We start from the raw sequence: 15,710 nt of genomic DNA on the forward strand, positions 1-15,710 counted from the left end.
GTTGCAGAGCTGGGCCAAGAGGTGGCGGATGGAATTTAATGCGGAGAAGTGTGAGGTAATTCACTTTGGTAGGAGCAACAGATGTGTCGAGTATAGGGCTAACGGGAGGACTTTGAATAGTGTGGATGAACAGAGGGATCTAGGTGTGTGTGTACATAGATCCCTGAAAGTTGGGAATCAAGTAGATAAGGTTGTCAAGAAGGCGTACGGTGTCTTGGCGTTTATTGGTAGGGGGATTGAATTTAGGAGTCGCAGTGTAATGTTGCAACTGTACACTACTCTAGTGCGGCCGCACTTGGAGTACTGTGTGCAGTTCTGGTCCCCGCATTACAAGAAGGATGTGGAGGCGTTGGAGAGGGTGCAGAGGAGGTTTACTAGGATGTTGCCTGGTATGGTGGGGAGGTCCTATGAGGAGAGACTGAGGGATCTAGGGTTGTTTTCGTTGGAAAGAAGGCGGCTAAGAGGGGATCTTATTGAAACATATAAGATGATTAGAGGTTTAGATAGGGTGGATAGTGATAGCCTTTTTCCTCGGATGGAGAAAGCTAGCACGAGGGGGCATGGCTTTAAATTAAGGGGGGGTAGCTACAGGACGGATGTCAGGGGTAGGTTCTTTACCCAGCGGGTGGTGAGGGATTGGAATGCCCTGCCTGCTGCAGTTGTAAATGCGCCTGGTTTGGGGGTGTTTAAGAGATCTCTGGATAGGTTTATGGACGAAAAGGGATTGGTATAGGCTAGTGGGTCATTGTTTTTGTAACTGGTCGGCGCAACATCGTGGGCCGAAGGGCCTGTTCTGCGCTGTAATGTTCTATGTTCTATGGTGCAAAAGTAAGACGGGAAAGGTGGCCAAACCATGTCTTATTAGGGAAATTAGGGATGGTATGAGATCCAAAGAATTGGCTAGAAAAAAAACAGCAGGCCTGAGGATTAGAAGCAGTTTAGAATTCAGCAAAAGAGGATAAATGGAGGAGAGGAAAACAGAATATGAAAGTAAGCTTGTGGGGAACATAAAAACTGACTGTAAAAGCTTTCACAGGTATCTGAGTAGAAAAAGACAGAAAAAAAAAACAAATGTAGGGCCCTTACAGTCAGAAACAAGGGAAGTTATAATGGGGAACAATAAAATGGCTGACCAAGTAAATACATAGTTTTGTTCTGTATTCACAAAGAACACAAATAACATGCCAGTAATTTTGGGGAACACAGGGCTTAGTGAGAGGGAGGAACTGAGGAAATCAGTATTAATAGGTAATGGGAAATTGATGAGATTGTGAAGTATCCTGTTCCTGTCTGACCTACTCTACTCACAAAGTGTCACTCTACTCGAGACTTAACACTGCTCTGATTACATTTGCATTTACTCTTTCTTGAACTCTCCAACTCGCTTCATAAGTTTGTTACAATAAGGCTGTTAGTTCCTGGTGTTACCTTGCAGAACTCTGTTTGCCTGTTGATGAAATTCTGAAATTTCAAACTGATTTTTTAAAAAACAAGTTGGTATGCAGCTTTAATTTAAACACCTTCCAAGCATTCCAGTTTAATGAGACAAACAAAGACAGTAATTCAATTATTCCTTTATTTGACACTTCTAGTACCAACTCAAACATAAACAGTTGCAACACATCAACGCTCGCCAAACAGCAACTTGAACTATTTAGCTGAAAATAGGTATGACCGAGTTTAGGGAAACTTTGGCCAAGAAATATCCTCAATATAGAATCTATCTTTTCCTTCTCTGAAGCATCCTTCAGGTGGAGGTCTTATTGTGATGGCTGGTCTCTTTGAGTTGTCGCTGCCAAACAAACGTTCACGTCTCTTATCCATAATTCTCCACTCATTTCTGGAAGATTCTCTGTCGTCCAGCCAACTACGTAAACAGAAACTGATCACACTGCTTGAACATCCAATGAAGTTACTTTTCAATGATGCCATTAGAGTCATAGAGGTTTACAGCATGGAAATAACCCTTCAACCCAACTTGTCCATGCCGTCCTTTTTTTTAAACCCTTAAGCAATTGTCCACATTTGGCCCATATCCCTCTATACCCATCTTACCCATGTAACAGTCTAAATGTTTTTTAAAAGACAAAATCGTACCCACCTCTACTACAACCTCTGGCAGCTTGTTCCAGACACTCACCACCCTCTGAAAAAAATTGCCCTTCTGGACCCTTTTGTATCTCTCCCCTCTCACCTTAAAACTATGCCCTCTAATTTTTGACTCCCTTATCTTTGGGAAAAGATATTGACTATCTAGCTGATTTATGCCCCTCATTATTTTCTAGACCTCTACAAGATCACCTCTCAGCCTTCTATGCTCCAGAGGGAAAAAAATCCCAGTCTATCCAGCCTCTCCTTATAACTCAATCCATCAAGTCCCAGTAGCATCCTAGCAAATCTTTTCTGCATTCTTTCTAGTTTCTATAATAGGGTGACCAGAACTGTACACAGTATCCCAAGTGTGGCCTTATCAATGTCTTGTAAATCTTCAAAAGATGTCCCAACTCCTGTATTCAATGTTCTGACCAATGAAACCAAGCATGCTGAATGCCTTCTTCACCATTCTGTCCATCTGTGATTCCACTTTCAAGGAGCATTGAATCTGTAGCCCTAGATCTCTTTGTTCTGTAACTCTCCCCAAAACCCTACCATTAACTGACCAAGGCCTGCCCCAGTTCAATCTACCAAAATGCATTACCTCGCATTTATCAAAATTAAAATCCACCTGACATTCATCAGCCCACTGGCCCAATTGATCAAGATCCTCTTGCAATCCGAGATAACCTTCTTCACTGCCACCAACCTTGGTGTCATCTGCAAACTTACTAACCATGCCTCCTATATTCTCATCCAAATCATTAATAAGTGACAAATAACATAGGACCCACCACCGATTCCTGAGGCACATTGTTTTTCAAACTGGAGACCTGTGACCAGCAATCTTCTACAATCACCCTCTGGTTTTTGTCATCAAGCTACTTTTATATCCATTTGGCTACCTCGCCCTGGAACGCGTGAGATTTAACCTTCTGCAACAAGCTACCTTGTCAAAGGCTTTTTACGCTTAGTTCATTTGACATGTACCATATATAGCAGCCATATGGTCTTGGTTAATATAAACAACTTCCCTTCTCTGGGAAGCTTCAGATCACAGATCATAGCTCCCAGACCAGAGCCTCTTTACAATCTGCACCTGTTTTTAATCTATAAAAGTTGATCAAAATCCCAGCATGCTTCACTCTTATCCAGAATAGCCATTGTAAAGCCACTATCGCCATTATTGTTACTAAACTATTGCTGCAGCCGTTCTTTCTCCATCCACAAAGTTGGAAAAAAAAGTAGGAAAAGTCTACAATAAATCAAAAGCAAAATACTGCAGATGCTGAAAATCTGAAATATAAACAACAAATGCTGGAAATACTCAACAGGTCTAGTAAGATTTGTGGAGAGAGAAACAGTTGTTGTCTGGAGTCAAATAGGACTCTTCTTCAGAGCTTTCCACAGTATTTTGTTTTTATGCAACATTCACATTCCCCCACTCAATCCTTAAGCAGAAACTATATGCAGATTACACAAATTTCATTGAACTTTAAGATTTGCTGTGTGCAATATGTTTAATTACACTGACTGAATCTGTACAATCTGCTAAAATATTAACAAACTTGTTATAATCCACTAATATTTAACCAAAATGGTTTAGTTTAATTTACAACTAACCAGCATAACAAAATATTCCATTAAGAACATCATTTTAAATCACTAGCTGTGCATCCTCTTGTAAACATAACATGCTCATCTTACTGATATTTTTAAAAAAAACATTTAATTGTCACTGTTGGGGTAAGGGTAGAAAAAGCACAGAAGTTTGCAACCTTCTTTCTTCAATGTACTGATTAAGCTATCAAATCACTTGTTATTTATGGATTGGCCTTGGAATAGGTGAAATGTGATCATCCTTCTTGGAGCTATATGAGAAGTGGTACAGATCTTGTCTGACTGCCATCAATAGTCCAGGTACACCACCTCTCCCTCCCAATTGTGAAGAAAAAGCAACATTAGGAATTGAGTCATTGGAAGCAGAGTGAGGAGATGGAATTGTTCGAAGGAGACAGCCATCATGTAGACTCCAGATTCGTGTGTAGCAATCCTGTCCAACTGAAAAATAACCAGAAATAATTAAATAAATTAATGCTATCGGGTGGAACAGATAAATAGAAAAGAATCTGGGAAGCTGATCTGGGAGATTTTGCTACGGATTTGCAGCAGATGGAAAAGATTGAGTTTGTGGATATTAAGGTGGAGGATGTGTTAGAACTTTTGAATTCTATCAAGATAGATAAGTCGCCGGGACCAGATGGGATATACCCCAGGATACTGTGGGCGGCGAGGGAAGTGATTGCAGAGCCCCTGGCGATGATCTTTGCGTCGTCAGTGGAGACGGGAGAGGTTCCAGAAGATTGGAGGATTGCGGATGTAGTCCCTATTTTCAAGAAAGGGAACAGAGATAGCCCGGGAAATTACCGACCGGTGAGTCTGACCTCAGTGGTTGGTAAGCTGATGGAAAGGCTTCTGAGGGACAAGATTTACGACCATTTGGAGAGGTTTGACATGAGCAGGAATAGTCAGCATGGATTTGTCAAGGGCAGGTCGTGCCTTACGAGCCTAGTTGAGTTCTTCGATAATGTGACTGAACACATTGACGAAGGAAGTGCCGTGGACGTGGTGTACATGGACTTCAGCAAGGCGTTTGATAAGGTCCCCCATGCAAGACTTCTTGAGAAGGTGAGAGGGCATGGGATCCAAGGGCCTTTGGCCTTGTGGATCAAGAACTGGCTTGCCTGCAGAAGGCAGAGAGTGGTTGTGGATGGGTCTTTTTCTGAATGGAGGTCAGTCACCAGTGGAGTGCCCCAGGGATCTGTTCTAGGACCCTTGCTGTTTGTCATTTTCATAAATGACCTGGATGAGGAAGTGGAAGGACGGGTAAGTAAGTTTGCTGATGACACGAAGGTCGGTGGTGTTGTGGATGGTCTGGAAGGATGGCAAAAGTTGCAGCAGGACATAAATAGGATGCAGGACTGGGCAGAGAAGTGGCAGATGGACTTCAACGCGGATAAATGCGTAGTCGTCCATTTTGGCAGAACCAACGGGATGAACGAGTACACTATCAAGGGCAGGAGTCTTGGTAGTGTTGAGGAGCAGAAGGATCTTGGGGTCCGGGTCCACAGGACTCTTAAATCGGCCTCGCAGGTGGAAGAGGTGGTCAAGAAGGCGTATGGTGTACTGGCCTTCATAAATCGAGGGATTGAGTTTAGGAGTCGGGAGGTAATGCTGCAACTTTATAAGACCCTTGTCAGGCCTCATTTGGAGTACTGTGCGCAGTTCTGGTCGCCTCACTATAGGAAAGACGTAGAAGCTATTGAAAGGGTACAGAGGAGATTTACAAGGATGTTGCCTGGACTGCCTTATGAAGTTAGGTTGAGGGAACTGGGTCTCTTTTCCCTGGAGAGACGTAGGTTGAGAGGCGACCTGATAGAGGTTTATAAAATGTTGAGAGGAATAGATAGGGTGGATTCTCAGAGGCTATTTCCCCGGGTTGAAATGGTCGCTACGAGAGGACACAGGTTTAAGGTGCGGGGAGGAAAGTACAGAAGTGATGTTAGGGGTAAGTTTTTCACTCAGAGGGTGGTGAGTGAATGGAATCGGCTGCCGTCAGTGGTGGTGGAGGCGAACTCGCTGGGGTCTTTTAAAAGACTTCTGGATGAGTATATGGGGTTTTATGGGATTGGGGGTTATAGATAGGTGTTGATGTGATCGGTGCAACTCGTGGGCCGAAGGGCCTGTTTGTGCTGTAGTGTTCTATGTTCTATTAATTGCTTTTCCCCTAGCTACTATAGATAAATCCAGAGCAGCAAGGTGTTCGTTAAATTTTTCTAAAATATTTCTTAGTTACAATTTCTATATCAAAATACGTTGTAATTTTATTGATTGTGGAGTTTTGTTTGGGGCATTGTCTTTTGGAATAAAAACAGAAAATGCTGGAAATACTCAGTGGATCATCAGTATATCTGTGGGATGGAAATACTAAAGATCAGTGACGTTTTATTAAAATGAATCGTCATCAACTTGAAATGTTAACTATATTTTTCTCTTCATAAATGCTGTCTAACCTGTTAAATATGTCCAGCATTTTGTGTTTTATTACAAATTTCCAGTTTCCGCGTGCAATCTTTTGTTTTTGCATTGCCTTTGGTTCTGGGCCCTTGCTGGGAGATATCTGCTGCTGGAAATGTCTGATTGGCAGGAGTTGTGTATCCTAATTCTATGAAATAAACTAAGAGCCTGTATAGTACTCTCTTAGGATCTCAAACATCTAAAATTATTTTTACATTTTAAATAATTTGTAGATAAAGTCAAAGTAAGTGCTGAATGGTAAGTAACCAATTTTTACGTGCAACAAACCTTACACATGCACTTGTCGATCAGTTTATTTTTATTTCACTAGCCCAGGGAAAAATGTGAAGTTGGTAGAATCCTGGTTAGAATTAGCTTCAGCACCAGTAATCAAGTATGGTCCTTTTGTGTAGGGCTCAATACAATTCACTGTTATCAGGGAGCTAGAGCAGCACTGTCAAATTAGACTCAGACCCAACGGACTGTAAAATTGAAAGAGGAGGCGGCACAGATGGCCAGTCCTGTAGCCATAATGCAGGAGGGCTAAACGATGGCAATGGGGACATAGCAAGCTTAAGTGACCATTGATTACCTAATACAGCAGGTGTGCTTCTGCTGTCAGCCCCTATCCACTTGCAGGGATCACAGTCTAAGGATATTTGGGTAAACATTTTAGAACTGAAATGAGCAGATAATTCTTCACCCACAGAGTGATCAGCCTGTGCAATTCACTACCAAAGAAAGCAGTTGAGGCCAAAACATTGAATGTTTTCAAGGACTTAGATATAATTCTTGGGCAAAAGGAATCAAAGGATTTGCAGCATAATCAAAGACTCCATGCACCCTGGACATACTTTCTTCTACCTTCTTCAGGAAAAAAGATACAAAAGTCTGAGATCACGTACCAAATGACTCAAAAACAGCTTCTTCCCTGCTGCCATCAGACTTTTGAATGGACCTACCTCACATTAAGTTGACTATGACTGTAACACTATATTCTGCACTCTCTCCTTTCTTTCGCTATGTTTTGTCTGCATAGCATGTAAGAAACAATACTTTTCACTGTATACTAATATATGTGACAATAATAATAAATTAAATTCTACATTTTCCTGTCTATTGTATTCTATTGTATTCTCTGACAATGTTCATCACTATCTGCAACTCCAGCAATCTTTGTGTCGCCCACAAACTTACTAATCAGGCCAGCTACATCATCTTCCAAATCATTTACGTACATCACAAACAGCAGAGGTCCCAGTATGGAGTCCTGCGGAACACCACTAGTCACTGACCTCCAATCAGGAAAAGACTCCGCCACTGGAACCCTGTCTTCTATGGCCAAGCCAGTTCTGTAGCCATCTAGGTAGTTCACCTTTGATCCCATGAGATTTAACCTTTTGCACCAGACTGCCATGAAGGGCCTTGTCAAATGCATGTAGACGACATCCACAGCCCTTCCCTCGTCAATCATTTTTGTCACCTCCTCAAAAAACTCAATCAAATTTGTGAGGCATGACCTCCCTCGTACAAAACCATGTTGTCTATTGCTAATGAGACTATTCAGTTCTAAATGTTTATAGATCCTATCTCTAAGAAACTTCTCCAACAATTTCCCTAGCACGGACATCAAGCCCACTGGCCTATAATTATTTGGGTTATGCTTGCTATCCTTCTTAAATAACTGGGCCACATTTGCTATCCTCCAATCCTCTGGGACCTCACCTATGTTCAACGAAGAAACAAAAATTTCTGTTAGAGGCCCAGAAATTTCATCTCTTGTCTCTCTCTTGTAATTGTGATTTGTTCTAACAGGTCTACACATCCCTCTCCGAGACATTACCAATCAACATGTCCCTCTCCTTTGTGAATACTGATACAAAGTATTCATTTAGGATCTCACCTACTTCCTTGGGTTCTAAGTATAATTCCCCTCCTTTGTGCTTGAGCGTCTGACTCTTTCTCTGACGATCCTCTTGTTCCTAACGTATGTATAAAATGCCTTGGGATTCTCTTTAATCCTGTTTGCCAAGGGCATTTCATGACCCCTTTTTGCCCTTCTAACTCCCTTTTTGAGTTCTTTTCTACGCTCTCCGTATTCCTCCATTGCTTCATCTGTTTTTAGCTGCCTGGACCTTACGTATGCCTCTTTTTTCTTTTTGATTAGACCCAAAATTTCCTTGGTTATCCATGGTTCTCAAATCCTACCTTTCCTGTCCTTCCTTTCTACAGACACATGCCTGTCCTGCACTCCTACCAACTGCTTCTTAAAAGACTCCCACATGCCAGATGTGGATTTACCCTCGAACAGCCTCTCCCAATCAACAGCCACCAAATCCTGCCTAATCTGGCTGTAATTAGCCTTCCCCCAATTCAGCACCTTACCCATAGGGCAACACTCATCCTTTTCCATGACTATTCGAAAGTTTACAGAATTGTGGTCACTGTTCATGACATATTGGAAAGCGGCTAATGTTACGCCGTTGTTTAAGAAGGGTGCCAGGCAAAAGGCGGGGAATTATAGGCCGGTTAGTTTAACGTCTGTTGTACGTAAAACGTTGGAATCCGTCATCGAGGAGGAAACAGCGAGGCATCTTGAGAGGAATTGCTTGATAGAGGAGACACAGCACGGTTTCGTTAAGGGGAAGTCGTGTCTGACAAATTTACTGGAGTTCTATGAGGATGTGTCTAGGGCGGTGGATAGAGGAGAGCCGGTGGATGTGGTCTTTCTTGATTTTCAGAAGGCGTTTGACGAAGTACCTCACAAGAGGTTATTGCAGAAGGTCAGGGGACATGGAGTTGGGGGTAGGGTGTTAGCGTGGATAGAGGACTGGTTGTCAAATAGGAGGCAGAGAGTGGGGGTCTATGGGTGCTATTCGGATTGGTGGTTGGTGACTAGTGGAGTGCCTCAGGGGTCGGTGCTGGGGCCTCAGCTATTTACCATTTATATAGATGGTCTGGAGGAGGGAACTGAGTGTATGGTGTCTAAATTTGCTGATGACACCAATATTGGTGGAAAGGTAAATTGTGCGGAGGGTGTGGAGAGTCTGCAGAAGGATCTAGATAGGCTGGGCGAATGGGCCAGGAACTGGCAAATGGAATTTAATGTTGGCAAGTGTGAGGTGGTCCACTTTGGTAGGAATAATGGTAGGAAGGATTATTACTTACGTGGAGAAAAACTGCAGCAGGCGACGGTGCAGAGGGACCTCAGGGTCCTTGTGCATGAGTCGCAAAAACCCAGCTTGCAGGTGCAGCAGGTGGTCAGGAAGGCGAATGGGATGCTGGCCTTCATAGCGAGGGGGATTGAATATAAAAGTAGGGAGGTCTTGCTGCGGCTATATAGGGCATTGGTGAGACCGCAGCTGGAGTACTGTGTGCAGTTTTGGGCACCATACTTACTCAAGGATATTTTGGCCTTGGAGGGAGTGCAGAGGAGGTTTACTAGGCTGATGCCGGAGTTGAGGGGGTTGAGCTATGAGGAGAGGCTGAATAAACTAGGCTTGTACTCGTTGAGGGGAGATCTCATTGAGACGTATAAGATGATGAATGGGATGGATAGGATAGAGGTGGAGAGACTCTTCCCGCTCAAAAAGGACAGTAGGACTAGGGGGCACAGCCTCAAGATAAAGGGGGGGCGGTTTAGAACGGAGTTGAGGAGGAACTTCTTCACTCAAAGGGTGGTGAATCTCTGGAATTCTCTGCCCGTTGAAGTGGTGGAGGCTACCTCGCTAAATGTTTTTAAGACGCGGGTTGATGGGTTTTTGATAAGAGAGGGGATTAAGGGTTATGGGGAGAGGGCGGGAATGTGGAACTGAGCCACAACAGATCAGCCATGATCTTATTGAATGGCGGGGCAGGCTCGAGGGGCCAGATGGCCTACTCCTGCTCCTATTTCTTATGTTCTTATGTTCTTATTTCCCCACTGAAACTTTGATGACCTGACTGGGATCATTCCCCAGTATTAGGTCTAGTACAGCTTCCTCTCTAGTTAGACTATCAACATACTGTTCCAAAGAACCTTCCTGGACACATTATACAAATTCCTCCCTGTCTGGACCCCCAGCCCTAAGGGATTTTCATAATGGAGTTTGCACATTCTCCCTGTATTTGCATGGGTTTCCTCCGAGTGCTCCAGTCTCCTCCTAGGTTAGGTTAACTGGCCATGCTAAATTGCCCCTTAATGTCAGGATAAATATGAGAGGTTATGGGAATAGGGCCTGGGAGGGATTGTTGTTGGTGCAGACATGATGGGTCAAATGGCCTCCTTCTGCACTATAGGGATTCTATGATCTCTTTATTCTATAACTCTCCCCTACCATTAACCGAGTGAGTTCTGCCCTGGTTGGATCTACCAAAATGCATCATCTCGCATTTATCTAAAATAAACTCCATCTACCATTCATCACCCCACTGGTCCAATTGATCAAGATCCCATTGCAATCCTAAATAACCTTCTTCACTGTCCACTATACCACCAATCTTAATGTCATCTGCAAACTTACTAACCATGCCTCTTAAATTCCCATCCAAATCATTAATATAAATAACAAACTTCAGTCGACCCAGCACCAATCCTTGAGGCACCACTGGTCACAGGCCTCCAACTTGAAAAACAACCCTCTACAACAACCCCCTGTCTTTGGTCGTCAAGCCAATTTTATATCGAATTGTCTATCTCACCTTGGATCCTATGAGGTTTAATCTTGTGGAACAATCTACCATGTGTTACCTTGTCAAACCTCATCTACCTTCTTGGTTGCCTCTTAAAAGAACTCAATCAAATTCATGTGACATTATCTTCCAGTCACAAAGTCATGCTGACTGTCCCTAGATTGTTATCCTCCAATCTTCAGGCACCTCACCAGTGGCTGTTGATTATTCAAATATCTCTGCTAGAGGACCCACAATTTCCTTCCTAGCCTCCCACAAATCCTGGGGTACACTTCATTAGGTCCCAAGGATTTATCTATCTTGATGCGCTTTAAAACTTACAGCAGACTTCCCCTATAATTTGTACACTCCTCGAGATATCACTTTTTATTTCTCTAAGTTCCCTCTCTCAACAGTAAATACTCATGAGAAATATTCATTTAGGACCTCACCCATCTCTTCTGGATCTGACTAAGAACAAAGAACAAAGTCAAGTACAGCAACACAACAGTGCCCTTCGGCCCTCCAAGCCTGTGCCGATCATGATGCCTGCCTAAACTAAAACCGCATGCACTTAGAGTCCGTATCCTTCCATTCCCATCCTATTCATGTTTTTGTTGAGTTGCCCCTAAAATGACACTATTGTATCTGATTCTACCAGCTCCCCATCTGAATATCCATCTGTCCATATCACTCAATCTTGTAGACCTCAATCTGGTCACCTTTCAACCTTCGACGTTCCAGAAATTATGAACCGAGTTTATCCAACCTCTCCTCATAGGTAATACCCTCCATACCAGGCAATATCCTGGTAAACCTCTACTGTACCCTTTCTAAAGCATCCACAACCTTCTTGTAGTGTGAAGACCAGAATTGTACGCAATATTCAAAATGAGGCATAATTAAGATTCTGTACAGCTGCAGCATGACCTGCCAATTTTTATATTCAACGTCCCAGCCAATGCCATATGCTTTCCTTTCCTTAACCACCTGTCGCTTTCAGTAATTGGTGAACATGTAATGCCTAGATCTCTCTGTCTGTCAATACTCCTAAGCGTTCTACCATTTACTGTATATTTTCTCTATGCATTGAACCTTCCAAATTTCATTACCTCACACTTATCTGGATTAAACCCCATCTGCCTTTCTCCGCCCAAGTCTCAATATCTTGCTGTATCCTCTGACAATCCTCTTCACTATCCGTAATTCCGCCAATTTTTGAATCATTTGCGAACTTACTAATCAGACGAGCTACATTTTCCTCCAAATCATTTATATATACTACAAACAACAAAGGTCCCAGAACTGATCCCTGTGGAACACCGCTAGTTACAGCCTTCTATTCAAAAAAGCACCCATCTACTGCTACCTTCTGCCTTCTGTGGCCAAGCCAGCTCTGTACTCATCTTACCAGCTCTCCTCTCATCCCATGTGATTTAACCTTTTGTACCAGTCTACCATTGAGTACTTTGTCAAAGGCTTTACTGACGTTCATGTATGTAACACCCACTGGCTTTCCCTCATCGATCATCTTCCTCACTTCCTCGAAAACTCAATCAAGTTAGTGAGACACAACATTCTCTTCACAAAACCAAGTTGTCTTTCACTATGTCCAGTTGTTTCCAAATGTGAGTAAATCCTGTCCCTAAGAATCTTTTCCAATAATTTCCTTACTACTGACATAAGAACATAAGAACATAAGAAATAGGAGCAGGAGTAGGCCATCTGGCCCTTCGAGCCTGCCCCGCCATTCAATAAGATCATGGCTGATCTGTCGTGGCTCAGTTCCACTTTCCCGCCCTCTCCCCATAACCCTTAATCCCCTCTCTTATCAAAAACCCATCAACCCGCTTCTTAAAAATATTTAGCGAGGCAGCCTCCACCACTTCAACGGGCAGAGAATTCCAGAGATTCACCACCCTTTGAGTGAAGAAGTTCCTCCTCAACTCCGTTCTGAACTGCCCCCCCTTTATCTTGAGGCTGTGCCCCCTAGTCCTACTGTCTTTTTTGAGCGGGAAGAGTCTTTCCACCTCTATCCTATCCATCCCATTCATCATCTTATATGTCTCAATGAGATCTCCCCTCATTCTTCTAAACTCTAACGAGTACAAGCCTAGTTTATTCAGCCTCTCCTCATAGCTCAACCCCCTCAACTCCGGTATCAGCCTAGTAAACCTCCTCTGCACTCCCTCCAAGGCCAAAATATCCTTGCGCAGGTGCGGCGCCCAAAACTGCACACAGTACTCCAGCTGCGGCCTCACCAATGCCCTATACAGCTGCAGCAAGACCTCCCTACTCTTATATTCAATCCCCCTCGCTATGAAGGCCAGCATCCCATTCGCCTTCCTGACCACCTGCTGCACCTGCAGGCTGGGTTTTTGCGACTCATGCACAAGGACCCCGAGGTCCCTCTGCACCGTCGCCTGCTGCAGTTTTTCGCCACGTAAGTAATAGTCCTTCCTACCATTCTTCCTACCAAAGTGGACCACCTCACACTTGCCAACATTAAATTCCATTTGCCATTTCCTGGCCCATTCGCCCAGCCTATCTAGATCCTTCTGCAGACTCTCCACACCCTCCGCACAATTTGCCTTTCCCCCAATCTTGGTGTCATCAGCAAATTTCGACACCCTACACTCGGTTCCCTCCTCCAGATCATCAACAATTTTCTATTTTGGCATTAGTGTGAGAATATGATGTTTCACTCCAGATGTGATTCAACTGTCAAACTAGGAAGCTTTTACCAAAACAAACTTTAGTGAACAACAAGGAATTAGCTTAACTTTAAACAATTGACAAGGTATAATTCTTACGAGTTCCAATTCAACCAAGATTCCTTTTATAGACTTAAACACCTCTTTAAAATTAGTTAGCAAAATTCAGGAATACTTTCTTGTCTTAGGTTAATAGACCCAGAGCTCTCAGCAAGCTCATTTCAGAGAGAGAGAAAGCCATTGCTTTCTTCTGGAAGACCAGGCAACAAGTGCTTGTATTTTAAAATGAAACTGAAACGCTCTCTTTCCTGCAAGTTTAACTCTTCCCATTAATCACATGACTCTATCTCTGTCAATCAAACTAATCAAAACTTGACTCTTGAAACCTCAGAGGGAACCCAAGCAAAGATAAATACATTAGATCTGCTTAAACAAATACCTCAGGTACATTCTCACGAAAAAGATCTCAGTGCTGAGTGAGCAACAAAACAGGAGAGTTTCAGATCTGTTTTTTGAATGAGTTTGAAAATACAGTCTTATGACACTCTGTCACTTGTTTGGGCAGAAGCGCAATTCTCACTATTATTGGGTGGGATGGAGGGTAGGATTGCTGGTGAAACGGCTACAGACTGCTTGGGGCAGCATTGCATAGGTGCCCCAACTTTCCAGTGAACTATGACCATGGCTGATCATGCATTTTACTCCACTCCCATTTTCTTTCCATACTCCTTGATCCCTTTGCTGCAACGGCCACGTCTAGCTCCCTCTTGAACATATTTAACGAACTGACCACAACAGCTTTCTGTGGTAGAGAATTCCACAGGGCCACAATTCTGAGTGAATAAGTTCTTCCTCATCTCAGCCCTGAATGGCTTACCCATTATTCTTAGACTGTGACCCCTAATTCTGCACTTCCCTAACATCAGGAACATTCTTCCCATATCTAGCCTGTCCAGTCCAATCAGGATTTTATATGTTTCTAGGAGATCATAGATCACAGAAGCTTACAGTGCAGGAGGAGGCCCTTCGGCCCATTGGGTCTGCACCAACCACGATCCCACCCAGGCTTTACCCCCATATCCCTACATATTTTACCCACTAATCCCTCTAACCTAAGCATCCCAGGATACTAAGGGGCAATTTTAGCATGGCCAATCAATCTAACCCGCACATCTTTGGACCGTGGGAGGAAACCAGAGCACCTGGAGGAAACCCAGGCAGACACGAGGAGAACATGCAAACTCCACACAGGCAGTGACCTGAGCCGAGAATTGAACCCAGGTCCCTGGAGCTGTGAAGCAGCAGTGCTAACCACTTGTGCTACCGTGCCGCCCCCTCTCATTCTTCTAAATTCCAATAAGTACAAGCCTAGTCCATCCAGTCTCTCTTCATATGCCAGCCCTGCAATTCCATGAATCAGTATTTGCTGGACACCCTCAATAGCTAGAATGTCCTTCTTCTGACTAGGAGTTCAAAACTGCACACAATACTCAAGGTGTAGTCTTAACAAGGCCCTGTATAACTACAGCAAGATATCTTCACTTCTATACTCAAATCCTCTTGCTATAAAAGCCAGCATGCAATTAGCTTTCCTCACCGCCTGCTGTACCTGCATGTGACCTTCAGCCACTGTTCCACCATGACAATAAGTCTCACAGCATGAGGTTAAAGTCCAACACGTTTATTTGATAGCACAAGCTTTCGGAGTGTCGCTCCTTCTTCAGCTAAGTGAGGAGTTGTGTTCACAAACAGAGCATATATAGACATGAACTCAATTTACAAAATAATGGTTGGAATACACATCTTTGCAGGTAATCAAGTCTTAAAGGTACATGCAATGTGAATGGAGAGAGAGTTAAGCACAAGTTAAAGAGGTGTGTATTGTCTCCAGCCAGGACAGTTAGTGAGATTTTGTAAGCACAGGCAAGTCATGGGGGTTACAGATAGTATGATATGAACCCAAGATCCTGGTTGGGCCTTCCTCATGTGTGCAGAACTTGGCTATCAGTTTCTGCTCAGCAATTCTGCTTTGTCATGTGTCGTGACGACCACCTTGGAAAACGAGGATCAGAGGCGGAATGCTGAATGTACTTTTAAGACTTGATTACCTGTGAAGACTCACATTCCAACCGTTACCTTGTAAATTGAGTTTGTGTCTATATAAGCCCTGTTTGT

General features: G+C 43.4%; 1 protein-coding gene across 4 annotated transcripts in view; it reads right to left on the reverse strand.

Annotated features, from left to right (window-relative positions):
• Nucleotides 1-1,559: 1,559 nt before the first annotated feature.
• Nucleotides 1,560-15,710, reverse strand: part of wdr21 (WD repeat domain 21) — a 119,486-nt gene continuing 105,335 nt past the window's right edge. For all 4 annotated transcript variants that reach the window (XM_080202913.1, XM_080202912.1, XM_080202914.1 and 1 more), the window contains one exon: nucleotides 1,560-4,155. In XM_080202913.1, coding sequence (XP_080059039.1) covers nucleotides 3,914-4,155 — 242 coding nt within the window. In that variant the 3' untranslated portion in view covers nucleotides 1,560-3,913. The remainder of the gene's footprint in view (nucleotides 4,156-15,710) is intronic.

This window comes from Carcharhinus amblyrhynchos, chromosome 14, assembly GCF_965287045.1.
Source record: "Carcharhinus amblyrhynchos chromosome 14, sCarAmb.v2.hapA, whole genome shotgun sequence".
Lineage (NCBI taxonomy): Eukaryota > Metazoa > Chordata > Chondrichthyes > Carcharhiniformes > Carcharhinidae > Carcharhinus > Carcharhinus amblyrhynchos.